The sequence below is a fragment of the Eublepharis macularius genome, chromosome 6, assembly GCF_028583425.1.
Source record: "Eublepharis macularius isolate TG4126 chromosome 6, MPM_Emac_v1.0, whole genome shotgun sequence".
Lineage (NCBI taxonomy): Eukaryota > Metazoa > Chordata > Lepidosauria > Squamata > Eublepharidae > Eublepharis > Eublepharis macularius.
Window position 1 is genome coordinate 110,641,876 of NC_072795.1, and position 27,461 is coordinate 110,669,336.

General features: G+C 45.6%; 2 protein-coding genes across 2 annotated transcripts in view; one reads left to right on the top strand and one right to left on the bottom strand.

The window, feature by feature from the left end:
- Positions 1–2,264: 2,264 nt before the first annotated feature.
- ANAPC16 (anaphase promoting complex subunit 16) lies at positions 2,265–27,293 on the bottom strand. The gene is made up of 4 exons (XM_054982934.1): positions 27,212–27,293; positions 19,778–19,935; positions 8,076–8,150; positions 2,265–6,221 (listed from the first exon to the last, which is right to left on the bottom strand). Exons 2-4 carry the CDS (start codon positions 19,917–19,919, stop codon positions 6,106–6,108), a joined length of 333 nt encoding a protein of 110 aa, XP_054838909.1. The 5' UTR covers positions 19,920–19,935; positions 27,212–27,293; the 3' UTR covers positions 2,265–6,105.
- The window catches only part of ASCC1 (activating signal cointegrator 1 complex subunit 1), a 91,869-nt gene continuing 91,469 nt past the window's right edge, over positions 27,062–27,461 (top strand). The window contains exon 1 of the mRNA XM_054982932.1: positions 27,062–27,160. The gene's annotated coding sequence lies outside the window, so the exon portion shown is untranslated. The remainder of the gene's footprint in view (positions 27,161–27,461) is intronic.

The window sequence follows — 27,461 nt, forward strand, 5'->3', positions numbered from 1 at the left end:
ACAGTTTGATCAGTAACAAGGAAATGGAAGAGCATCACTAGCTGTACGTATCTTGGCAGGCTACTTTGACTCCACAGCATTCACTTTGTGAAATTGTGATCCGCAGTTGTGATAATCTGAATAAGCCCTAAAGAAAATTTCACAAATACCTGAAACTCAACCCTAACAGTTGGTCTGTAGTTGTAACTAAACAGGCATCAGTATTCCAAGTGGACTAAAGCCTTGCGTGCCTGTCCCGTTTGCCTTAGAAGAGACCCGAGATTTCCCTTGATCTGAAATGCTTTATGCATTAACATGCTTAGGGCTGGGGCATTGCTGTTAACACTTTCTGCTCTGTGGGTTCACCTGTCCATGGCTCATTGCACGGATGCTTCAGGTACAATGCAGGGAATCAGAAATGTCTCTCCGAAAGAGAGGAGCCGTAGGATCTGGTCTTCCCCGGCTCAAACAACATCTTGTATGGCATGACTGAGGCCATACGCGGCCTCAGGGCGAGAAAGCCAGCACGCTGATCCCAAGCATACTTGGCTGGGAAGGAAGCTCCGTTGAACATTTATGTAATATGTGTTCATACCTCTCTTTTCAGCCAGATTGGCTTCGAAAGCGGCTTACAGGATTTCCCCATCCCAATACAAGGGCACTTGTGTGTGTGGCTGAGAGGGGGCCTGTTGGCTGCTCTCACTTCCAGCTTCATGTTTCTTTTTCTCACCCCTTGAGTTGCTCATGCCATAATTTGCCAGGCTGGCCATTTCCTTCTAGGTCTTTTGAATTAAAGCCAAGAGCTGAGATGCACTTTGTTTTTTTCCCTCCTACACAAAGGAAGAAGCTTCTCCACTTTCTGCCGCACCTGCTGGGCCTGCTAGGATCCTGATAAGTTGGAACTGCCAGTTACTAGAGATAAGGATGAACAAATGGTCCTGGCAGGAGCTGCCGACTCCCCCTGCCAGCTTCCAGGGAAGATTACACCTGTGGGTTTAGAACGCAGTTTTACAAACCTGGCGTACTGACTTGGACTTCTGCGTTTAAAACGCTTTTCAAGAAGCCATTAGAAGTCAAAGCATGTTCCTTTTAAAAAGGAAAAGGAAGAGCTGGAGGATAAGTCACAGCTTGCATAGAAATACCGGGGGAGTGGCCTGCTCTTCCTCAATACAGATTAAAGCCATAGCATTGGAGGGAGAGAGGGAGGGAAAGCAGCATGCTACAGCCCAATCTTGTCCGATCTCATAAAGCTAAGCAGGATTTTCCCTGGTCAAAACTTGGATGGGAGACCACCAGAAAGGACTGGGGTTGCTATGCAGAGGAAGGCAATGGCAAACCACTACCTTTTCTCACTTGCCTTGATTGCGACTTTACAACATGTACATGTGTGTATGTATAGGGTTGGATCCAGGGAAAAATTTCTGCTTATGCTAGAGCTCTTGCTCAAGGATAAACATGTGTAAAAGACTGCAGAGGCAGCTTGCACGAAGTCAGACTTAATGTATGCCCACTTGTATTTCTGCTTGCAGAAGATCTTATGCAAGCAGTTTCTGGGCACTATAATACAAGCAGTGTTGCACATGAGAAGCTCAAGCAGAACTGTGCTGTCCATTTACATTTCTGCTGGTACATTGCTGGATCCAAACCACACTATAAAAGAGAACCCCATACTCCAAACCATTTCTGAGTTCAAGTAAGGGTTCAGTCTACAAAAACAACAGAAAACTCCAGATGATGCCCTGGTTTGCCTTTAAGTGAGCCCATCAACAGGGGCGTATTAACACGTCCTATTCCACTGTTCTATCGAGTCTTTTTAAACAGGTCATGTGAGCACGGTAACATGGGAAGAGGAACTGGCACCATACGGCAGCAGCTTCCTTGATTGCACATTTCTGGAGGTTCAGTAGTGCTCAAGTCACTGTGGCGGCATCACACCACATTCTACTGCTTAAACAGAAGACGCAAAATTGTAGTTGAACACAAATGAATCTGTCCTTATGACTGAGATGCACCGCTTAACCGGAAACTGACTTTAGCCAAGGAGTAAGATGGGATCACCTTTGCCCAGTGGCATCACTAGGATGCCGCTTCTGTGCAGCGACAGATCCACCAGAAGCAGAGTTGGGCTCAAAGGTCACTTCTCCGGTAGTTGGGTTTTTTTTTTTTAAATGGCACACTCCCTATTTAAATGTGAGAGCTGCTTCAGAGAATCTCATGTTGGTACCAGTCAACTTCTACTCCTCCCAGTTCCAGGCCCTTGAAAAATGATATCCGAACAGACTCCAAAGCAGTTGAAATTATTTATTTGGCAAAGACAGTTAAAATCCACTAGAACAAAGGAAAGGACAGCCAATTCCTCCCCCCTCCACAAGACTCGCTCTTCCAGTGCTTTATAACCATCGCCCTCTGCCAATATTTCCACATGTACTTAACAGAGAAACAGCGGAGAAGACGCAGACTCAGCAAAATCCAGGCTATCTAAATACAGGAAACAGTTAACATTCTTCTGCTCTTCAAGATATCCTGTCCTATTGTTTTATCACATCCATCTTCAAAGGAAGGGCTTAAGGCCAAGGCCCCTGTGCCTTTCAACTCTGCCCTCCAGGAGTTCAACTTGAACAGCAAAGAGGGTTCGAAATGGTTAGAATTATGCTGCTCCAAGGTCAGCAGAAAGGCCTGTAAGCAGGGAGTCAAACCCTTAAAAATCTGGGCCCCATTCAGTAGTATTTAGTTCCAGTTCAGGCATTAACTTCGAAAGGTGGTTTGGTAACCCATTTGGATACTTTTGAACCAGACTGGATACATTTAATGAAGAACATTAAAACAGAAGATTCAGAAACAGAATATATTTTATTATTTCAGAATTTTTCCTTTTATACACATGCCGGCCTGACTGGTTCAGATCTCAGAAGCTACACAAGGTTAGCCCTGGTTAGTACTCAGATGGGAGACCACCAAGGAAGTCCAGGGTCACTGAACAGAGGCAGCCAATGGCAAGACACCTCTCTTCTTCTCTTGCCTTGAAAACCCCATGCACGGGCCACCATAAGTCAGCTGTGACTTAATGGCACTTTCCACCACCAACACTATGATAAAGCAGCAGTTCTCATCCACTACAGAACGTGTAACACCCCCCACCCCCAGAAGAACGGAGGAGTATGAAACTTACAAACTGAAAGCTTAAGGGAATGACAGCGTTTCTCTTTCAAGTTAATACGATGCACCGATGTTATATCCTCCAAAATTCTGTTAGACACATTTGAATGCTGAGGCAACAGAATGCATTTAAGGCCACAAAAAGCTCTTTCTACATTTGTCCAGCCCGAACCGCAAACACTATTTTTGCTAAGTGCTATAGTTCAGGCTTTGCTGTTTTCCGTGCTGCTCTCAATACTGAAGAACATTTCCATTTTTAGTGAGAGGAGGCTCATCAGCAAAAGATTCCAGAAAAGCACCAATACTGTTGCGGGCCAAGTTATATCTTGAGTGAACCTAAACGTAGGCCCCAAATGCATCACTGTCCAGCAGCATTTCTCACACACCTTCCCGGAGGCTCCTAGTGGATCAGATCCAGCAGTGAGTTCCATCAACAGAACGGGACTTCGCCTCCCCCCCCCTCCCACTGCAGCCCCGAATGCCCCTTGAAATGCAGCTCCTGTGGGGCAGGGGACCCTAAGGAACAGCAGCGGGAGGAATGATCAAAAACCAACCCCTCGCTTCTGTCAGCAGAAATTTACTGCTGGATGCAACGTACTCCTGCTTTGTAGTCTCCCAAAAACTGTGCAAGGTCAGGGTCTTTCTCACATTCTAGAGCACAGGGGCAAATAAGTGACCATTACGTTTTTATGCCCCCTTCTCCATCTTGTGTGCAGCAGAAGAATAAAATGATGATTGTTTTCAGGAAGGGAGCCACAGTGGGCAGGAAATGGGGCCCAATTTAAAAATGAGGGGGAAAGGGGGAAGTATGTATAGATCCTATTTAGCAGTTTTCACCTGCTAAATTATTTTATTTCATCGGCCACTTTGAGCCTGACGTCATCTTACTTGGGTGACTGTGCCTACATTTTCCTCCTCCAGTCATTATAAGAGACGACTTTCCTTCCAAGATAGTATCTTTGCATATTGCTGGAACATGCATGTTTTTTGTAATCTTTGCAGCTTCCTGGAGCTTAAGTGCATTATTGAACAGAGATGGTGTTGTGTAGTGGTCAGACTCAGATCTTGGAAAATCAGGTTCAAATCCCTACTGCGCCCAGGAAACTTTCTGGGAAACCTTGACCCGGTAACATATTCTTTGGCTACTCTAACCACTAGGGTTGCTATGAGGATAAAATGGAGAAGGGAAGAGTATTGTAAGGCACTTTGGTCCCCCCACCCCACCCCGTAACAAAAGTGGGGCACAAATAAAGTAAACATGCACCAACAGGATTTAACAGCCAACAGGCTGTTAAAAAAAACACCCTAAAATTATTTTGCTTATTATTACATGTGGTTAAAAAAAAAAAGATTCCATCTTTAGCACCATGATTGCGCAAAGTCAAACAGTATGCAATTGTTCTGTTTTAGGAGGAAAAGGTTCTTCTTAGGATAATGGCCCAAAGGGAAAACTAATCTTTAGACATAGCGATCTAGAGAAGCCAAACAACAGAAGGTTTATTTTATTAGTCAGGTTAAACTGAACACCTTAACCCTCCTTTCAAATTAAGCTTCATTCCCTCCCCTTCTTATAGCCTTTCCCTACACTCAGCTCCACAGGGCCCCATTTTTTCTTTCAAAAAGAGATCAGAATTTACCTAGTTTACAGACGGTAGAAGGGCAGCAAGGAGGAATCACAGAGCCAAGCAAACCGAGAGCTTCTAGCACACAGCCCAGATATTCTCCACACTGAGGGCGTGTTGCTAGTCAACAGTTTGTGCACGGACAGGCGTCTCTTTAGCACCAGGAGAACCAACTGTCCTAGGCCCAGCTTACCGATTTCTCCTGCTCCTTCTCTCCTCGTCTCAGATGACTCTCTAGAAAATACAGGCTGTCCTGTATACCACTGGGGCACAGACGATCCCTCATCACCGCTGAAAAAAATCTTCCAAATTCCTAAATGTTGGTTACTACCTTTTGTACCTAAGGGTTCAGTTCCAGTTCATGTCCAAAGCAACCAAGAGATTTTAGTTTAAGTTCAATTCTTGTTTGCTGAAAAACCCTCCCTGGACCAGTTTGGGGTTCAGTTCATCTCCTTGGTTGCAAGTTTAAATAACCATCCCTTCTGTTAGCTTTGTGCTGGTTCGCACAGAAGAACAAGGTTGCTTAGGAATAAAGTCCACCACTCAAGGCTGGTTGCTTTAGGAAAGAACTGGATGTCCTTGTTAAAGAAATCCATACTATGACAGGAAAAGAAGAACAGGCATAATTATCTATCTAGGCTACGGTAGATGCTGAGAGCACATTTTGACTTCATTGAAGTTAGACAAAGAAGCAAGGAAAGGAGTTAGCTGGACAAACCGACGTTCCTGAGAGCAGCACTCCAGGTAATAAAAGAGACAGCAGCACAACAGACAAGACAAAGGATTTAGAAAAATCTGAATCCTCCACTTTACTAGCTTTACTGCCTCCACTTGGTACAAGACACTGTACAGTCGTCACTTCCAACACCCCCTCTCATGTACAAGTCATGTACAAGATTCAAATTTTCTTGTAGAGTTTGGAAACAAACTCTGAGCAGCAGCTTGGTGAGAGCATCAGCTGTCATTCCTTCTGGGGGGCAATACGTCCTCTTGATGAACTTGCTAGCCTCTCTCCGTGGATGCTTTACGCTGATGTGCTTGGAGCGTGCGTTTACCATTTCTGTGATTGAGAGAGCTTAATGCAACTCTGGTTTAAGCAAACAGGTTCTTTTCCAAAACCAACTGCAGCTTCTTAGTTACAGAAATCACACCCTCCTGAAACAAAGGCCACACTGAAAAGTTTTTGCAAACCATTGTGTGGCTGCAGTTTACTGGATCTGATAATAGAAACGTCCGCCATAGATTATTCTTTATTACATTGCTGGGAGCACAATGTAGAATATCCAAGTGTTTTAAAATGGAGTTACGCAAGTGCTTTTATCTTTTTGCATCAACAAACTGCAGGCTTCTAACCGGATGAAGGAGTGAACCCCAAAAGCTGTTCTATGGGCTTGTACCTCCATTCGTCAGCTTCCAGTTCTTCAACTAAACCAGCAAGTTTTTCCATCCGAGCAACCTGCTGATCTACAAAGAGACAAAAATTCAGCTGTAGCTTGCAACCAACTTTCAATTAAGACTTCTAAATGAAATGCTTTTACAGCCATGAACCAGCTTCCGCATCAGTTTTATTCCACACATCAATACGCTGTTTTCCACCCTTCCACAGTTTAAGATCTTTTAAGAATTCACTTTTTTACTCAAACAAGAATAGAAATACAATTCCAGTTACACCAGGCAGAATACTTCAAAGCAACAGAATAATCTCCTTTTCAACATTTCCCCAATCTATCCTCTCATCTACCCCACCTTAAGAAAACACAACCCCGCAAACACATTTTTCATGTTGCTCCTGCTGTGAAACTGGAAAATGCCAAACAGCTTTCCCAGATATGGTTCTACTCTTCTATACTGTCATTTCTCCCAAACAATGTAGAATATCCAAGTGTTTTAAAATGGAGTTACGCAAGTGCTTTTATCTCTTTGTATCAACAAACTGCAGGCTTCTAACCGGATGAAGGAGTGAACCCCAAAAGCTGTTCTATGGGCTTGTACCTCCATTCGTCAGCTTCGTTAACTAGTCCATTGTAATGACACTTATGCAACAATTCCAGCCATCCACTAGAGAGTGAGAGTCCTAAGCCATTAATTTGGCCACAAGAGTTGTGGCTTTTCATAATCATTGTGTCTCATGAGTTGGACCCCATAGTTGGTATGTGTCTGTTCTAGGCTCTGGTAAACAGTTTAATCTACACAAACAGATGGCTTTCAGAACCTGTAAGAGATCACTTTCTTTTCCAGATCAGAAAATCTTTAGAGTCATCAGTCTCTCACTGTGACCCAAAGCAGGGTTGCATTTAATCGTAAGACCGGTGTGCTGTAAAAACAAATGCATCATACCAAAATGCTTCACAACAAACAGACAAAGATGACTAAAGTGAGGGAGCCACACCACTCACTGCAGCGATTAGCCCACCTGATCTTTGGAGCTGGCAATGGGCACAGTCTTTCTGATGGGCTTCTGCTAGGCACAAGAGAAGCAATGTCTATCCATGAATGCCCCAAGCGTATGTTCATTGACACAATGTCCCTAGCAGTGAGACACCTTCCTTGGTTCCTGAGAGGAAGGGGAAAACACTTCACATCTCCAAAGACAAATTACTTTCTGCCTCAGCGAGGCAAACTAAGTCTCTAGATTAAAATAACTTTACTAAATTTAGGGAGGACTCATTTGAATTATTCATTCTCTAGAAGGTCAAGGAAGCAGACACCAACCAAACTGCAAAGATGAAGATCTGCAAGGGGCTCTGACTTCAAAACAGTGATCCACCTGGACTGAATAGTGCATCTGAAGGATTCTTGGCCAACCTCTTGATCTACGCAACATGGCTGGGACACTAAATTATCTCGTTCCATATACCTTGCCAGATAACAGGCTCATCATCTTCCACAAAACTATAAAGAACACTTTTGAGACACCTTTTCCATCTTGATGGCACTTCAGAAACATTAACTGACCATACACCACATGAGCCAGGAAAAAGAGATACAAAGTTCTGATATAAAACAACTGACCTCAGAACAGGCAAGAAGTGTTCACTGATGGCAAAATTGCCAACCATGAGGCTTCCTAGTATGAACGTAGTATTCCTGCCTCTGATACACGCAATGCAACATAAAGTATGTAATATCTTCCCAAGAATTAGACTGCCTAGATGAAAGCATAAAAATAATGGCTCATTGCAAAAAGATGTGTTCACTCAACATTAACTAACACGCCCTTCTGTGTGGTTTTGCGGCATGCGGCAAGGCATATGGCTACTGCACAAATTCTTCTGTAAATATAGCCACTGATGCTTTCTACTATGTTGGAATACTCACCGTGTTTCACTTGCTTTAATGTGGATGCAACCTGGTAGCTGAAAACCGATTCACAGAGGAATCTCTCCGAGCCCTCTAGAAGAGAAAAGCAATTTAATTCTGATAGTTTTATAACACCCCCCCACCATTATATAGCCTCTCTATTCCTGTCTATACTGTGTGACTTTCTGCTCCCCACACCATAACAACATCACCTAGGACAATAGCTTTGTTTCTAGGCAAAGGAACGAAGCCTAACTTGTGATTTGGATTCACACTTAAGATCATGAGGCAGAAGATATTAACCAGCTGCTTGCCGGATTTCAGAAGAACATAATCACGTATTGTTGAAATTGGTGTATGTAAACCACGTTAGAGAACACTGGTGAAAAGGCAAAGTATCAAACTTTCAAACATCAACCCCCCCCCCAAATTCTATCAAGAGTTTTTCTTATTGTTTTAAACAATCTCCAAGCATCCTGAAAAGATCTGAGCAGACCTCTTGATCCCTCTTTTCTACTTGTATCTTACTTACTCAGACCTTTCGTTTTTGAGAGGCTTCCTCTTTTGAACTTACAGATGACCGCACTGAACTTTCTGGCCAGCTCTGGGCATCAGGTCAAGTCCAGCTGCCGGATGGCAAAGAGACTGCTAGCTGCCTCCAACGGCTTCATACGGGAGCCGCTTGACTCAGCAGTAAGAACGCAGCCAACACCGGTTAAGACTAAGCTCCTGCCAAGAAGCAAGGCACGTTTCAGGAACGATGGTACATTTGGCTCTTTGATTACGTCAGTGAGAAGTAAAAATCCATGCTGAACAGGCTCCTTTCCCTTCTGGGGGAAGCCGCGGCCACAAGGGCCACTTCACACCTCATGGTGACCCCCATGCTACGGCCTCAATAGCATGAGGGGCTGCTGGGGAGGCAAACATGCGGCACACGGGGCTGCAGTCACATGGGAAAGCGAAATGAATGCTGCACATACGGCGGAGGCGATCTTAACTAATCAGTGATTTCACTGCTTTAATTTTTTTTGATTGCTCTCAAGTCCTTCTGCTGGGAGGAAGGCAAATATAAAAAAACAAGCAAACAATAGCAAAGATGCATGTGGTTTGCAGCTGCTCCTTGAGCAGTTCACAATTCTACCGCGGTTGACATACTACAACCATCCAGTGAGGCAAGTTAATACTCTTCCCAGTTACGAAGAGGCCACCCAGATTTACAGCCAATCTGAACACACTCTGTGGCGTACGAGCTGCCAGGAAAACAAGCACGTTGTCCTCCTCTGAGCCACTCTTTGCACAAATAGGGTGAAGAACGAGCACAACAAAAGCTATCTGCTCCCTGCAGTCATGCTTCGGAGGCACCTCGCATTTGTGCCACTTCAACTGTTGACTCTTACTACACCAAGTTATTGCAAAGCAGGTCACGCATTCTCTGACATCCACAAACTTTTGGGGGAAGAAAAGTCATTCTCCACTAATCCTTTTTATGCCAACCGTCTTCAACTCAATCGCCTTAAAGTACAAAGTGATACCATCTGGCTCCTGCAAGAAAATAATTCATCGGTGTCCTGGAAGTGTCACAGACGCACTGCAATTTCAATTAAGATTCAAGGGGCCTTCAATGCAGGTGCAAGACTGAGCACTGTGTCAGTGCCCAAGAATAGGCGGAAAAACTGTAGGTGAATCTCAGCTCATGGCTCAAAGAAAATCTGTCTGACCAGGAATGGTCCATTGAGGCAAGTTATGGGCGGCTCATTCATAACGGAGAAGCATACCGAGCCAGTTGCCTTCCTGAAGAACCAGACAATACACATTCAAGCATCTCAAGGCATAATCCTGTGGCCAATGGGATTATGGGCGACAAATGCTGTTCTTTAGCTGGCGCTGCATGCATACGCTGGAGAGAGCTGACGAAGGATATGCACTTGTCAAACGCACACAGACCTCCATCCATTTCATTCCCAAACCACCACCACTCGAGGCCAGCATATAATCCTCAGGACAAATCCTGTAAGATTTATGGCCACACTGGTTCTTGAAAAGAGTACACTAGCCATCACCCCTGCTTTGAGAAGAATCTTAAAGATGAGTTAGCATCAGCTTTCGCCAAACCAACCTCTCTTGCACAAAACAGACCCAAGAACACTTTCACAGAAACAAGACCTACTGAAGGATAGGCCATCCATCAGAGCGCCTGGGCTCAGAGCTGAGTGTCATTCATATATACAAATGAAGAAGAGGTGGCTTCATCTGCATCACAGCCCTTTCCTTCACCACCACCAGAGCTGCCTTCTGTCCCGAAAACTCTGATCTTCAGTGGATGTGCTGGAGTCCACAACTCTGTTGTAGTCTGATTAAAGCAGGTCGCAGCAGCACCATCACCATATTTATTGTTAAGGATTTTTAAGAGCGAAAAAGGAGAAAGAAAAAGGAAGGGGGAAGAATTTATATAGTAAAAAAAAAAAAAAATTAAGGAGCCCCATGTTGCAAATTAGGGCTAAAGCAGATTCCCAAACCTGAGAAGGTTGAAGATGATTGGTACAGAGCGATTTCACGTAGGTTTTAGGACATGGACTTTAGGTTCCAAAGGAGCAGTATAAGCAGCCATTAAATTGACTACTTGATTTGGTTAACTTAAGAGAAAAAAAAGGAGGCTAGAGGCGATGTGATTGCATTCTATAGCATGTATTCTATATTATTCATGGTGAGGAGGGAGAGTTGTTACAGCAGGCCAGGGAGATCGCAGCAAATGGCTATAAAGTTGACCGATACTAGATTAAAGTCATGGGGGAGCGGGAGATACCTTCTGACTACTGGAGGTGTGCAACGGTTTTAGTGAACGTGCTTCCTAGGATTGCGGCTCAGTTTTACTGCACATTTTTAAGGTATCTGCAAGCTCCCTCAACAGTCCTTCTAAAGAGCAGGCAGGGTATGAATGAGCTGAATGCCTCTGTTGTAAAGCACGGCATTTCTCACCTGTGCAGTGGTGGGGAGTGCCCTCAAGTCACAGCTGACTTATGGCGACCCCTGGTGGGGTTTTCATGGCAAGAGACTAACAGAGGTGGCTTGCCATTGCCTGCCTCTGCAGCCCCGGTCTTCATGGGAGGTCTCCCATCCAATTACTAACCAAGGCTGACCCTACTTAGCTTCTGAGATCGGGCTTACCTGGGCTATTCAGGTCAGGGCATGTGTGTGTCCTCCTTTTCCTCTGAGACACCAGCAACTACAACACCAAGGCCTGGTATGGGGAGGAGGCAGCCTGAACTTTAGCCACTGTGCTTAGCAGCTGAGTGTGTACGCTGCCCTCCTTAGAAAGGTGTAGTTCCGCTGATTCCACATCATGTCAGCATTATCTAGCTTTGTGAAGTACCCAATGGCATTATGCACCAGGCTCACTCTTGCTTTGCATTGACAGGGTTTGAAAACAGTAAGCTGGAAAGGGGAGAGGGGCAGCCGGTCTGTAAGATCCTACCTCCAAGGTGGACTGGAGGACTCTGGGTCTAATGGCAAGCACCTGTACAATTTGCCTTGCCAGCTTATGAGTGCTTCAGCCTGCAAAACAGCATCAAGTGATCACCCAAGCTCTACTGGACACAATGGGATTGGACACACCAAGTGCCTTGTTCTCCCCATGAGAAGCTTGTATGCCAGGGTTCGGGGGGAAACAAACCACTGGGAGCTCCTAGAGAAGCACAGAATGGCCTTGCCAGGCAGCCTGGCCCTAATGCTGTCTGCTGACAGTGGTGTGGTGGGAGTGAGAAGGGTTATACACAGGAGCAGCCCCACACAGTGCTCTACTGGGGGGGGCAGGCAGGAGGCGGGAAGGAACAAAAGGGATGGTGATCCTAATATTTATTTTCTGGGTATACTTCCACGGGCTCCCTCCCAATCAGTGAAACACACTAATCATTATTTTAAAAAACTCCCACATACAGCTGACCTCCAAGGAGCAGACAGGAGGGACTCAGCAACATAGTATTAAGGTCAGTATCACAGCTGAGATAAATGATGCACTTAAGGCTGTCAGAAGCTGCCAAAGGCATGTTTTAAAGGGCAAAAAAGCCCCTTCCAAGGACAAACATCTTGCTTCTGCCAGACAGTACCTCCATAACTCAGCAGAGTACAGCTGTAGGGGTATTAATGCCTTGCAATTTATTATTAGCTACCAAGCTATCCTCTGTACTTGCAAATCTAATTATTTCAGCATGACTTCAAAGGTTTTTTGGCTGGACTGTGCCCACTCTTTGTTATTTTCTGATATAAAACGACCCTGCAACATGCAGCAGACAAGGGCACCGTATATTTCCATGGTGAGAGAGCTTTACCCCTAACCAGGCCAAGAGAGCAGCTTGGCTCAGAAACGAGGAGTGGCAGGCAGACAATCTTTTCACATTCCCCTTCTTCTTTGAAGCGGGTGAAGTACTTCCTGGTTTGCTTAAAAACCCTCATGCACGCTGTACACCCCGACCTCCACAAGCTGTCTTGCAATCCATGGCATTTATGTAGTCGCAGAATGATCTGTAATTGCAGTCGCTTAAAGCTAGATTTCTGCAGATAGGGAGATAACTTGAAATTTTCCACACCGAGCCTAAGAAGTCACAACCTACCATCTTTTAGTCAATGTTATATAACTCGCATAGGAACAACATATCCATTCACTTGATGGTAACACCAGAGTCTATTTAGTCATGGCCAACAAAGCTAAAGACCCCCATTCAAAAGAGAATAATGCTCTTAGAAATGTAAAACAAAAAGATGAATGTGTCAGTGCCATTCCTACAAACTTTTGAAACTACACTGAAATTGGATTCTGGCCATAGACCAAGACCCCTGGAAATTCTGCCTGCCCAAGGAGAGCTTTGAACTTCTGTCTCCCAAACGGCACCTTTCCATGTGGTTTTGTGGAACAGAGGGAAACTTCAGAAGTAGTTTGGCCACAAATTCCTCAACCTAGGTAAGCTTCCATCATGAACTAGGGAAGGTTCTCAGATGGGCACAACCATATTGGTGGTGAACACCAAACATTCCAATATATTGAGGTATTGCTGGCCAAGTATTCAGGAGGACTCCTTGTTCCTTTCAGGAGTAGATCCGGGACGTATGGAACAGAACAAATAGTAACAAGAAACAGAGTTCCAACACAACTCCCGCTGGATGAGTAGCACATCGAGTTACATTAATGTTAGGTTTGGGGAGGGGCTACAGCTCAGCAGAAGAGCCTCTCCCTGGCATCTCTAACGAAAAAGACCGGGCGGTAGCTGATATGAAAGACCTCAACCTGAGACCCTGGAAAGCAGGAGCCAGTCTGAGTAGACGATACTGAACTTGATGGACCAAAGGTCTGATTCCGTATAAGGCAGCTTCATGTGTATGTTTACTACTTGATGTGAGACCACTAACATCACAGGAGGGGGCCTACCAATGTGGCTGAAGCACGCAGCGTGAAAGAATACCGAAGTGCAATATTCTCTCTCATTCACTCAGGAACTCCTGATGAGCGCCCAACACACCTGAACTGCCTGCTGCCGCCACTACCCATCGTTCATGAGTATCCGCTTGGCTCTCCCACAGGCAACTAAACAGCCACTGAACGCTCACAGCAGCAACACTGCCACGCATATCACAATCTAGGGCCAGCTCCAGTGGCCAACAGGAAACCAGGCGACCCTGTGTGGAACGGACATTTTCTCCCTCCCTCCCTCTCGCAAGCAAATGCCAGAAAACAGAGTGGCAGCAGCACCCAGCATGGAGAGTAAGTGATGGGGAAAGTTGTGCCTGCGGCTCTGTTGCCTATGCAGCTTTCAGACACACAGGAGCCCTGAACAAGCACAACTGTTGGCAACATCTATCTGGAATGGTATCAGAAACCACTCTGCTACGGACAATTTTCAATTGAAGTTGCAATCACTGACTGCATTGGTTTTCCCTTTAGCAGATAGGAATGGGGGGCAGGGTTCCCTCCACCATCATGCCACACCTGGGCAGAGGGCTTGCCTCTCCTCCACGGCGGAGGAGGAGAGCCCAACAGTTCTGTCTCCTTCCAACTTTTCGTACTGGTGTAAAAATAAACAATACGGCTTCCAGGTGGTGAAGTGGGCAAGGTGTGCTGCAAAAATAATCAGAAAGCAGGTTGGGAATCAACCAACAGGAAAGATGCGGTTCAATGGAATGAAGGCTGCTGGGCTGACAAGAGGCATGAATGCTTTCACCAGACAATCACCTGAGCAAGGTTTCTGTGCCCCATGCAGTCATACTGGTAGTCTCTAGGGTGCGGGCATTTTCCTCTTTTCCCAGCCCATTCTCATACAAGACCATAGCAGGGACTGACCCTGAGACTTCTTGCATGCGGAGGGCCAAACTAGATGTTACATTCCTTAATGAGCTGGGCTGGGGCTCCCCTAACCCAACTCTCAATTCTTTTAGTTACCTAGCAGCTGCTGGGAACTAAACTGCCGAGTGCCACAGGGACTCAGTTCAGGTCGGGACCCTGGCACAGGAGCAGAAGGGGTCCAGCCTTCCCCCGGTTCCATTTCCCTGACCCAGAACAGCCCCACAGAACATGATTTGCCCCACTGAGGGCTGCAAGTGGAGCTCCCCTCTGCCATGATCCCGCTCTGAATTGGGCCCCTGCACCACTTAGGAACTTGGATCCCGGAGCTGCCATCTGACTAAGGGGGATGGGAGTTGAGTTGGGGGGGGGGGGATCCCAACTCAACTAGTGAAAAAAAGGAATGCCAAGCTAGGCCTTGTGCTACCGGTCTGCATAGGCCTCTTTCATTCCTGGGCTACAGGGCTGGGATCCTTGGAACAATTCATGGTGCTGGGGGTGGGGGTGGGGAGCATCTCTCGTCGTGAGTCAGGGAGACAATGAAGACCCTGCAGCAGAGGCTGGGATGTTGCCCTCTGGAGCAGGGAGGTCAAGGCCAAGTCCTGAGGTGTTCTTGTTTTTCCCCATCTAAAGTCATTCTTGCCTTTAGGAGTCCCCAGAGGTACATGCTATGGCCTTGCGGAAACCGTAAGCACACGAGGATAGGGATCAAGCACATATTCTCCAATTTTCCACTGCCCCCCTCTCGCCCACTATGCCAATCACCTTGCTGTTGCAGTGTATCTTCTTTCTTGTCTAACTCGCTCCCTTTCCTCCCCTTGGAAAATGCTTCTTCCCTTCGCCTTGTGCGTGCGCTCTGTTGTGAACAGTGAGGCTCAAACCACTCTCCTGGGAACGCGCGGGGCTCCGTATTTACCAACCAAGCTATGGAGCTGTTATGATTTGCATGCCCCCCTTTTCCTTCCCTGTTTGACCCGGGCAAAAGGACTGTTTGCACTGCCCCCGGGGGATTCAACCCCCTGCCTCGGGGAAGAACTGGAAGCTGTGGCTGCGAGTATCAGCTGCTATCCTACCAACCAGTCAACCATGGAGGCCTCTAAGAAAGGCAACACTCTGGGCTTGTTCGGGCAACATGCTCTTGCAGGATGCCTGAAGAGGGTAATAACAGGTGTCGTGGTATCCTTTCCTTTGCTGCACGTTGACCGTTGCCTTCCCTGCGGGAACGGTGGGGTGGGGGTGGGGGGGGAGGAATTGTCAGTAAGCAGAGTCAGGACTGACGAGCAGGTGATTGCTTTGGCTGCTCACCGCATGTTTCTTTCTTGTTTATACCGGCATTCTTTTATGTTATCCTTTGCCGCTGGGGACATAGAGAACTGTAAGCTACAATCAGTGGAACCTCAACATGGCATGATCAGAGGATGGGCAGTATATTTTTTTAAGCAGCAAGTTCCTACTAAAATCTATAGGACTTCTGAGCAACAGGCACAGGATTTATGTTCCTGGTCAGCAGAAAAGGAACCTATACACAACTGCAATTCTAAAAAATAAAACAGTTAAGGGAAAGAGTTACTCTCTTCAAGTTTCCTGCAGATCCAAGGAAATGTAATTTTCAGAGTCAAGTCACATATCAGCCATGTTAGTATCTATCATCCGTTTTCTAGACTGCAGACAGCAGGCTACTTTGGCCGACACCTAGCACACAAAAACTAAGAACCCCTATCCAAGGTACAAGTTGAATTTATGGCACTGTGCAAAGGAAAAGTAATCAAGAGACTTCAATTCCAAGCAAATGGCAAAATACAGTTTATAAAAACATCTAGAAGAAGATGTGGAAACGACAGGGTTCCTTTGGAGAGGCTGCCAAGCTGTAGCCAGCATTTTAAATTCAGGTACTTGGATGAATCAAAATTCTGTTCTTGCTCCAGCCCTTGCAGAAATGTTGGTTACAAGGAGGTACACACACTGAATAACAGGAGACTAGGGTTGCTGAAAACTTGAAGCAAATTAATAGAGGAATAACGGATGGAAATGGGCAGGTGAAGCTTTTCATTGCCTTGGAGGGAAACAACATCACCCTCAACTGCTATTAGCGGAGCAGGGCATTTTCTCCAGGCCTGTTGGCAACTGTACTAGAGACCACAGCCCCGTCCCACTCTAGAGGCTGTCAAGACCCCACAAACAGAAATCACTGAGCCACTTCAATAGGAACGCACCGGGCAGCAGCTCTAAACAATCCCATCTCAGGATCCTACTGTAACAGTGAAAGGCGGCAGCAGATTTAGGAAAAGGCAGTAATGGATTGATCATGAAATACCACCAGCTTCCCTCCAGCTTATCGCCCACATCTTCCTTCCAGGCAGGAGAGCTTTCGCTGCATTAGCAACAGGGCTAATAAAATGGCAACTGCTTTAGGAATTGCATTAGAATAACCGCCCGCCCCGTCTCCCCATGCAAGCAGCCCAGTGGTGCAAGAACCACTGAAGTGTCTCCAGGCAACAGCGCAGCAGAAGCGCCTGTTGGATCGCTTCCCGTGCCTCATCTGATAGGGCAAGCGGCATTCCTGTCCTTCCAAGCTTTCTAAATACAACACAGCTTAAATTTATCGGGTGCATTTCATCCATTTGCCCAGTAACTCCGTGTTTTAATTGGTTTAAGAGGCTCATTAAACAAGAGAACAAGAATTTCGTCTCAGTTTTTCCTACAGTTTGGTATCTAGGAGGCAATGTACATAAAAAAATAGAACCAGGATGCAGCAGATATTTATACAAAATTGCGTTACCAATTAATTCTGCACGACGAGTACTTTCATCTCCATTTTCTAGGTATTTTTTTCAATTAGAGAGTGGAACAAACTGCACATCTGCCCCATGGGAATTATTTATTTGCTGCATTTTACCCACCTTCCTGACGAGGAACTTGGGACGATGCACAGGGTTCTCTCACCTCCTCCATTTTATCCCCACACAATCTTGTGAAGTAGGGTAGGCAGAGAGTGAATAACTGGCCTAAGGTCACACGCTGAATTTCACAGTCGTGTGGGGAATTAAACCTGGCCATCCTAGGCCCTGCTCTAGCATTCTAGCCACTAAACCACAGTTTCCATTTCAGAAATGATTATTTCAGCCACAACCGTGAAAACGAGGGTGTCCAGAAACTGCTGTCAACAGCAAAAATGAAGGGCACGTTGAACTTCAAGCCCTGCAGCTGGATGTTACAATCCTTCTGCAGGTGAATTACCAACTACCCTGAAAGCCGCCAGAGCCAGTGCTGGGGAACCGTAGAATAAAACCGTGCTTTAGCATCCAGGAAGGTATACAGATGCAAAGAAGGCCCAATTCCCAAAGAAGCCAGAACTGACAATTTAATAAACAAGTACAGAATGTATTGTCGAAGGCTTTCACGGCCGGAGAACGATGGTTGTTGTGGGTTTTCCGGGCTGTATTGCCGTGGTCTTGGCATTATAGTTCCTGACGTTTCGCCAGCAGCTGTGGCTGGCATCTTCAGAGGTGTAGCACCAAAAGACAGAGATCTCTCAGTGTCACAGTGTGGAAAAGATGTAGGTCACAAATGACCTACACCTTTTCCACACTGTGACACTGAGAGATCTCTGTCTTTTGGTGCTACACCTCTGAAGATGCCAGCCACAGCTGCTGGCGAAACGTCAGGAACTATAATGCCAAGACCACGGCAATACAGCCCGGAAAACCCACAACAACCACAAGTACAGAATGATTTGTTTTCCCATAGCAACTTTGCGAGTCAGAGTAATTTTTTCAACACAAACACTAGAAGGGAGTCCATCTTTTGTTACATTGTTGCACTGCAAACAAGATAACTTGGAACTTGTGTTAAAAATTAAGCTTCTCCTTTCTTGATCCCAAGAATTAGACTTGAGGGAAGGCAGGAAATTGCAAGAACAAGGACAACCCAAAAAAACACCCGGATATAATGGGATCTCTCTACTGGGATCCATTATGGGTAGGTGAGTCAAATGCTGATATACACAACTGGATACTACCAACCTGATAAAGTACACAAATCTCTGGTATCAGATCAGAATTATCCAATATAGCAAAAGGCATCTCCCAGTATTCCCAATTCTGATATTTCATTCCTGATAAGCACTGGAATTGGAAATTTTATCAGGGAGGTAAGGGCAGGGAGCAACTAGAGAGGAGCCAATGTGTCCCAGAGCATTTATTTCAGTGGATAAAATATCTGGCCTTCGAGCTCCAGGGGCAAAGTCTATCACCTTAAAGTTTAAAGGTCCAATACACTGCAGACCACAGCACATTTTCTCTTTCTCCCTCCCCGTTCCTGTTGCCTCTGGCGGGTGCATTTCAAAAATTAAAACAATTTATAATTTCAGAAGTGGCATTATCATCCTTTATCAACCCGGGAGCATTGTTCTAATATTAATTAAAATGGAGTTCGCCAACGCAACTTTCTTAAATGACAACAACTGCACTTATATACCCCTCTTCTAGACAGATTAGTGCCTCACCCAGAGTGGTGAACAAGTTAGTGTTATTACTATTCCCACAATACAGCTGGGGAGCTGGGGCTGAGAGGAGTGGCTTACCCAAGGCCACCTACTGAGCTCATGGCAGTAGTGGGATTTGAACCAGTAGAGTGCTGATTCGCAGCCCAGCCACTTAACCACTGTGCTACAGCAGCTCTCTGCTCTCTCTCTGATAACAATGCTCCTGATATTTAATGAAAATGATACTCAGGCTTTTCCTGATTTTCCAATATGGAATTAAACAATTTTAAAAGTGTGCACCCCCTAGGTAAATGCTAAACTGAAAACTCTACTTAGATCCTTGTAAGCAGCCACAGAGCAGGCAGGAGCTGCACAACGTCCCGGTCTGCTCTTTTGCCCATTCTGCCCTCAGGGCATAACTAATCCTGTTAGATACAACAGGTCGGAGGGGAAGCTGGGTGAAGGGCCACTAAAACAGCAGGTGCCAGGGCTGCATGCTTTCCCTTTATGTGCTCAGAGGTTTGGGGACTGGCAATCTCCGGGTTAATACCTGGCAAACCTTGTTAATGTACTATATAATTAATCTTGGGAGAAGGAAGATTCCAACGATGCCTAATGAACATTCCAGATCCCACGAGACTGGCATCCTCTCTCCCAGCATCGTTCTGCTGACGGTGCAGCAATCCATATGGGTCAAGGCAACAAAGTCAATCCGACTTCTGCACTCCTTTGGAGCACACCTCTTCACTGGATACCGAATTACAGCCAGCCAGGCAGAAGTGGTAGAACTAACTCTAACTGTTCCCAGCTTGTACAAAGAGAAATCCTCTTTGCTGTAAAGGCCCACAGAAACCATTGGCAAAGGTGCACAACGGCGCCACATGGACCCAAATAACCACAACCAATTACCTTCTAACATTTCCCCAGCTCCTTTGGGGTAAGTAAAGAGAGCTTTTCGTGGCGTGGCAAGGTCTGAGACACTGAACCCAGATCCAGTTACGGAGCTTCCACTAACTCCACCGGCTGATGAGGATGAAGAAGAGGCGGCCATTTTGCTTGGTGCGAGCCTAAAGGCAAGAGGAAGAGAAGAAAGAAATGCAAGTTAGAGAGAACAGCCCCTCAGCGGCACTGGCTACCATATCAACTACTAACCTGAATGCAAATATACTTGAATGTTTAGAAGTGCTAAAAAACAACAACACTACATATAGTAGATTCAAATGGAAGAGTTACTAGTCAGCCATAGAGTGCCACTTATTTTATGTATTTGTATCCTTTATTGCTTCATGCTCATGTCGCTTGAAGCACACCATGTGGGGCTACGCATAGGGAGAGTTTGGTTGCACACTGCCGTTGGAGAATAGGGCATTTTGTTTGCACAGTGATGACTAGGAGATATATCCAAATTAACAGAAGATAGTATGCTAAGCTTGGTTTAAAGCAAACGAGTGTCAGAAGAGAAGAGAGCGCTAACTAAATCTTGGCAGTGCAAGTGACCCGTATTTATTCATCTACTTACTTTGCACCCTGCCATTCTCTCCAAAGCAGCTTGTGCCTTTCCCCTCATCTCCATTTATCCTCACAGCAATCCTGTGAGGTGGGTTAGGCTGTGCATGTGTGAGCGGCCCAAAGTCACCTAGCAAGCTTCCAGGGCAGAGCAGAGATTTGAACCTGGGTCTCTCGGATCCTCCTCTAACCACTACCACACACTGGCTCTCATAGATACCAATGCCCTTAGATATCAAATACATGCAAAAGATTTGACCAAAGTTTGAATGGATATGAGCACACTTGTTTTGGCCCACATCTCAAATTAAATTAAGTTATGGGTTTTCTGGGCTGTATTGCCGTGGTCTTGGCATTGTAGTTCCTGACGTTTCGCCAGCAGCTGTGGCTGGCATCTTCAGAGGTGCTACACCTCTGAAGATGCCAGCCACAGCTGCTGGCGAAACGTCAGGAACTACAATGCCAAGACCACGGCAATACAGCCCAGAAAACCCACAACAACCATCGTTCTTCGGCTGTGAAAGCCTTCGACAAAACATTAAATTACTACAATTACGGGACGGGGTCAGAGTTACAGACTAGCATTCTAATGTTATATAAATCTATCAACTTCAGCGAGAGTTGCTTTCATGCCTTGTTTAGGAATGCAGCCTAAGAATATAGATCACAGAATTGTAATGTAGCTCTTTGTGAGCCAGAATTGGCAGCTTTTTAAGCAGCAAATACCACACACAGTAGAAAACTTTCAGGAGCCAAAGGACCCTTATGCATAAAACCTGAGGTTACAGTGCCATACAAAGCAAGTTACAGCTGTTTAACTGGACTTGCTTCCAAGAAAGCTGGCTCGGGACTGAACCCTTAGTCTGCACAATGCAGACACTAGATCAAGATTGAAAGCCAAGCCAAGCTGCACTTTAACTTCTATAACCCACTACAAAGTCTGGGTCAACCAAACTGCACATATTCCAGCTCTTTAATGTGTAAAGAAGTAGGTCCAGTGTGGTCACTGAGCTGTCCCCAATAGCTCCTGGCTTTTTCCATCCCATATTCCAAGTGGCGAAAAAAAAACCCCAAAATAAAAAACACTTTTCTATATAAAATGCAATATACAATTTCACCACTTGGTGGCGGCCAAAACCTAGAAAGTGAAACCCTTAACCTTTGGCAAGAGAAGAATCCTGCAGCAGGTTAAAAGCCAGTAAGTCTGCAAGACGCGAAGCTTCCTTATTATACCCGTTCAGACCTTGGTCCATCCGAGTCAGCACTGTCTACTTTGCACTGGCAGTAACTCCCCAGGGTCCCAGGCAGAAGATTTGGAAGTAGCCTGTATTAGCCAATCATTTTAACAGGAGAGGCCAGGAATTGTTTCTGGGACCTTCTGCAGGCAAAACCGCTGAGGCACAGTTGCTTCCCAGCGTCATTTATTAAATCGACTTAAAAGGGGCTCCCCCATCAGATCCATAAATCCCTTGTTCCCCAGTGCCCAGAACAAGCTCCTTCCAGGCAGAAATACTTTGGCCAATTTGTACTCAGGAGCCAATTTCTTTTGGAGCCCAAATGTATAAATAATGAAGTTTGCCCTAAAATACAAATGAACAAGAGATCTAGTATTATTATGCTTGCATATATTTTGAATGAGGAACCCATGATGTGCCACAGGTGGGCATTTTAAAAGACGTGCATGTGTTTTACACTTCGGAGGTTAGTTTCTGCATAAAGAAAGATGACTTGTTTTTTGCCATGACAGGCTAGTAAGCATGGCTGCTTGTCTGATCTGCCACTCAAACGCTCTGTGAATATTAGGGAGGGAAGAGGGATGACTGACTCAGTGCAACGGCCTTCTACAACCCCATTACCTAAGTATTCAAGAAGCACTAGAGATTCCATGACATAGATCAAGTTGCTTGCAAGCACTGCTATAATGTGAAACATGAAAATAAAGTATCACCCTTAGATTTACCCAGGGCTTTTTTTCTGGGAAAAGAGGTGGTGGAACTCAGTGGATGGCCCTCGGAGAAAATGGTCACATGGCTGGTGGCCCCGCCCCCGACCAGGCAGAGGGCAATCTCCCCTCTGTCTGGAGATCAGGGGGCGGGGCCACCGGCCATGTGACCATTTTCAAGACGTTCCGGAACTCCATTCCCCCGCGTTCCCCCTGAAAAAAAGCCCTGGATTTCCCCATGCAGACCGGGGGGTGGGGGGGATGTAAAAGCCCAGTTTCCGAACCACTAGTGAAAACAGCCCTCCTCCTTAAGAAGCACTATTAGAACTACAAAAGCACCAGCCTGCCATTTCTTCACAATGCTTCCTGTGTGAAAAAGGAACAAGGTGATTTTAAAATGGTTTCAAACCCTCAAGCCACTGGCCCCAACTCCACACAGACTACAGTTATACAAAGTGTTTTTTTTATTTTATTGTTCTGGCCCGATATTTTTAAACCACAAGTCACAAATCCCTTAGCAGCCCCTGCTGTCTTGTTGCATTAACTACTCCCTTGATCAAAAGTAATCCCATTTCAAAGCTTTCATGTAAAGCATTTGGAAAAAAACACACCCCACCCCCGTTCAAGCTATGGCTCTTCTGCCACTGAAGCACCCACTGTTTTCATTATCTATTCCAGATTCACCACAATCGTGGCAGTGGAGATTGCCGTTAAGTTGTAGCTGACTTATGGCAACCCCTGCAGGGGTTTTCAAGGCAAGATATGAACAGAGGTGTTTTGTCATTGCATGGCAACCCTGGTCTTCCTTTAAGGGCTCCCATCCAATTACTAACCAAGGCCAACCCTGCTTAGCTTTTGAGATCTGGCAAGATTGGGCTCACAAGGGCTATCCAGGTCAGGGAACCACCATTACAAGCATCAGTTTTTTCCTTCACTTTCACGAGCCGAGCTGCCCACTTCATCTGCGTGAACTCTTGCTCTGATGACTACCTGATCAATGGCTCAGCAAGACTCTCAAGCGTTTGCTGGAGGAAACGCATCTTCAAAAGCCTGACGCTGTAGGGATAGTCAGTTAATCCAGTCAAAGAAACCCTTCCTCCCCCCAACTCCATTTTATTGTGCTGCTCTCATGTAAGCCAGAGAGAGTCCTATAAGCCATACTGTTGCAGAGACCTGGTATTGCATGAAGGTGCCCGTGTCTATGCCGTAAGAGATGACAGGCATCACAAATAAAACTTACTCCCTACATCGTATATTTCAGACCTAGAAATAAATTTATGCATTTTGGATTTTTAATGTTCTAAAAGCACGTGATCCAAGGAAACAACTGCTGCTCTGAAAAGCCCATCAATGTATCCCCAACCTCGTTCTATTTAACAAGCTCACAAATTCAGGATGGAAATTGGAACGAGCTTCCAACAATCACACTCGAAATTAGAGCAACAGCAGATTTTACATCAAAGACCATTCAAAGCAAGACCAGAGGGGAAGCTGCGTAATCCTCTTCTTTTTGGCAGACGACAAACAATGAGCCTTGGGGCGGCTTTAAAACCGACGAACTGACTGTGGCGCACACCTTTGCAAGCTTTCCTCCTGTCCCTTTAGAGAAACAAGAACCTGTGTCGTGCAATGTTTAGCATATTAATAATTATTAGATTGTGGAACACAACCCCAGCAAATGCTTTTGGACCCCCCCCAACAGCAAAATACAAAGGACGGTGTATCACAGATCATGTTAGGCATACAAGATACAGCAGGTCATGGACCTGTGAGCAGATTCAACCTATGAACCATTGGCTAAAGGGAAAACTGCAGGAAAACCACCCCAGAAGGTGCCTTTCAAGAGTGGCCCCTGCGGTACAGCCCAGGGCATCCACCCCACAAACAATTTCAAGTCAGACTGAGAACAAAAGAAAAGAAGGCAATATTCCGGTACTTACTTGGAGGGAATGTCATGTAAAATCAGGCATATCTCAGAAAACAGGAAGCAAGGAACTGGACCATAACCAAAATAGCACTAGCTGGGGAGGCTGCAGCATCTCCAACTTGCTAAATTTCTCAGATTATCTATCAATTTTATTTATTTATTTATTTAAGCCATTTATAGTCCACCTTTCTCACTGAGACTCAAGGCAGATTACATAGTGTGAAATTAGTACAATCAGTAGCAAGGACAAGGGCAGGTATTTCCATACATTTGTCAAGGACATTTCCATAAACAATGTCATAGGGCAAACGAATACAAGTTTATAAAGACATAACATTGGAAAGAATCCAATCCAGAATTGAAGAAACGCTGAAACAGAACGTAATAAATTCTAGGACTGACATTAGACAACATGAAGCGCAGGTAGTATACAGGAGTACATATTTAAAGCAACAGATAATATGCAAGGCAACATAATGGTGAAGCCTATGGTTCCTGACTCATTAGTGAAACATCTAAGACTCCCTCTCTACAATACAGTCCTCTTATCTGAGTAAAAGCCTTGTTGAATAGTTTGGTTTCGCATTGTTTGTGGAAAGCCAAGAGCATCCAAATATTGTATCTTCATATTGCACTTTTTAAAATATTTGAGCAAAACTTTGCAGGGCCACAGCAATGGGCTTCAAGCATCTCCTCAGTCCAACCAGCTGACAGAGCCTAACAAAGGAAGCATGCCACTCTCTGAATAACCAAATGAGCCAGGCATTTGACTCAGCCGGCCAGGGGTGTCACGGCAGTGAAAAGACAAGCTATGGGGCCAGCTACTCATAGGCCACCAGGTGCGGCCAATTACTGTTATTTTGTTCTATTGTCCACTTTGTGTCAGAGCATTTAGGCACCAAATAGCTACACCGGCCTTGGGCTACAAGTTTTCTGCAGAAGTTCCTTCGATACTGTCAGATGCATTAAGCTGCAGAGATCTGAACCTGATTTCTGCACTCTGTCAAGTTCAAGAGTTTGGAACTATAACTTTTGTGCAAAGCTGAGAGAAAGAGGGCTCAAAATGACTAGAATTGCTTCACAAGGTAATGAAATGATGAATTAAAGTATTCTGCAAGGAAGGCAAAAGTGCACTGCATATTACAGATAGAAAGTCTTACGATGGCAAAATAAAAGTCTTTTTACCTTGAGGGGGGGCAGCAGAAGATTCTACCAAGAACTTTACCTCAAGGAGAATGGAACTACTGGCTACTTAATCCAACAGGTAGTGAAAAAATGGGAACAGGAATGTCCAGGAAATGGGGGGGGAGGGGATTTACATTAACCATTTTTGTCCAGTTTTCTTAATGGCCAGTTCTGATGAAAGAGTAAACTGAAGAGCAGAAAAGTGGGGAAGCAAGGGAGGTTCTGGAAGAGGAATACAGTAATGTTCATGACCTCATCTCCAACCAATAGCCAGATTTGGAAATTAAAATTCAGATTCACGTGCATCTATCATGCCAAGATCTGCAGGTATTTTATATGCCAATTCTGACACACTGTGGAGGGTGAAGCGACGGCTACTACAAAACAACTGCTGCAGGAGAGGGAGCCAGCCACAAAATGGCTGCTAGAGGTTACCTTTAGTCACACTGTGACGATCCTTGTGCTGCGGAAGCAGTTTCTGCCAAAGCGATGTTTGTAAAAATCTGCACAGCCAATCAACACTTCAATGGCCAATCAGAAGCCATGCTTTGCAAAAGTCTCATCTGGCCCCACCCACTCAGTGGGCACCAGGAAAATTATCTGGAGGCACAATTGTGCCCACGGGCACCACATTGGAGACCCTTGCTCTAGACAGCTTAGGACCAGGTACCTGAAAGACAATCTCTTTCTGTATTGCTCAGCTCTCTGGTTAAGGCCACCATCTCAAGGACTTCTCTTGGTTTGAGGCTGATTTTTACCACAAGGGAGGTGCTCCTGTTACGCTCCCCTCATGACTTGCCTGTCCCCCACTCTGAGCCCTGGGGGGGCCTGGCAACCCTAGTTCGTATTCTCCCTGGCTTGTAAATGGCGCCTGGCCCTGTTCTCTCCTCACTTTCACACTACTGGTTTACAGGCTGCTGTTTCAAAATACTTGTATTTGGCTTCACTGCAGCTTTGAGTTTGTTTATTGAGTCATATGTTTTGTTTTATGCTGTTAAACACCTCAAGTAACTTCAAGATATAAAACTTGTTATGTTTACAAGCCTGTCTTTATTTTCCAGAACTGCAACTTGGTGCTATATAGAATTATGCTACTATAAACCCATTTATTTGAAGAGGCTACAGTGCCCCCAATTCTACACACGAAACGCCTGTACAAACGATACACCTAGAAAACTCCAGTGGTCGCCCAATAACAAGGCACCCATTTCTTTAATCGGTAGAGCCCGATCTTCCCAGTTTTGCAATTTATTATTAATAATTTTATTATTTATAGTCCTTTCTCACTGGACTCAAGGCAGATTACAAAACGTAAGTCAATATAATCGAGGGCTGAGACACTCAATAAACCATCATCAAACGCAACGCGATACACTCCCAAGACAAGCTGCAATTCTGGAAAATAAAGACAGCAGGCCTGTAAACATGCCAGTTTTGTATCCTGAAGTTACTTGAGGTGATTAACACCATAAAATAAAACATATGACTCAATCCAGCTACACATCCGCAGCAGCAAGATGGCACCCACGATCGGACCATACTCTGATCATTCAGCCGAGCGAACTTCCAAAAGTTTACTGCGCTTGCGTCAAGGCGGGCCCAAACGACGCGTGCGCACAGCCAGCTCGCCAACGGCGCGGAACATCGTTTTCAACGGCTTTTGTCACTCGTCCGTGCCTGGATTAGCAGTCACCGACGCTTCTGTAGTCTATAGGCATCTCTCGAGGCGCTGGTAAGTGAAGCAACCCCACGCCTCCCCCCCCTTCCCCCGGTCCTCTCTCACCTCAGCGCGAGCGTGGCAGTCGTTGGGAGACGATAATAAGGAGGACGTGCGCGTGCCCAGAAGAGAGGCGCTGACGAGCGCTTATGAGAGACATGGAAACGACGCCGGCGTGACGCACTCTTGAGCGGGAAGGTGGGGGATGGGATTTCTGCGCGCGCGTTGGTTTCCGTGGCAACGAGAGAAGGGGCGGCGGCCTCTGCTCTGACAGGCCGCAGCTGCAGAAGTTGGAGGGAAATTGTAGCCGATTGGC

Excerpts from the sequence above, each read along its gene's own strand:
- ANAPC16 (XM_054982934.1), bottom strand. The coding sequence starts at position 19,919 with ATGGCCGCCTCTTCTTCATCCTCATCAGCCGGTGGAGTTAGTGGAAGC. Across the intron at positions 8,151-19,777 it reads AGCTGGGGAAATGTTAGAAG|AGGGCTCGGAGAGATTCCTC; the intron begins GTAATTGGTTGT and ends TTTCTCTTCTAG. Across the intron at positions 6,222-8,075 it reads ATTAAAGCAAGTGAAACACG|ATCAGCAGGTTGCTCGGATG; the intron begins GTGAGTATTCCA and ends GTCTCTTTGTAG.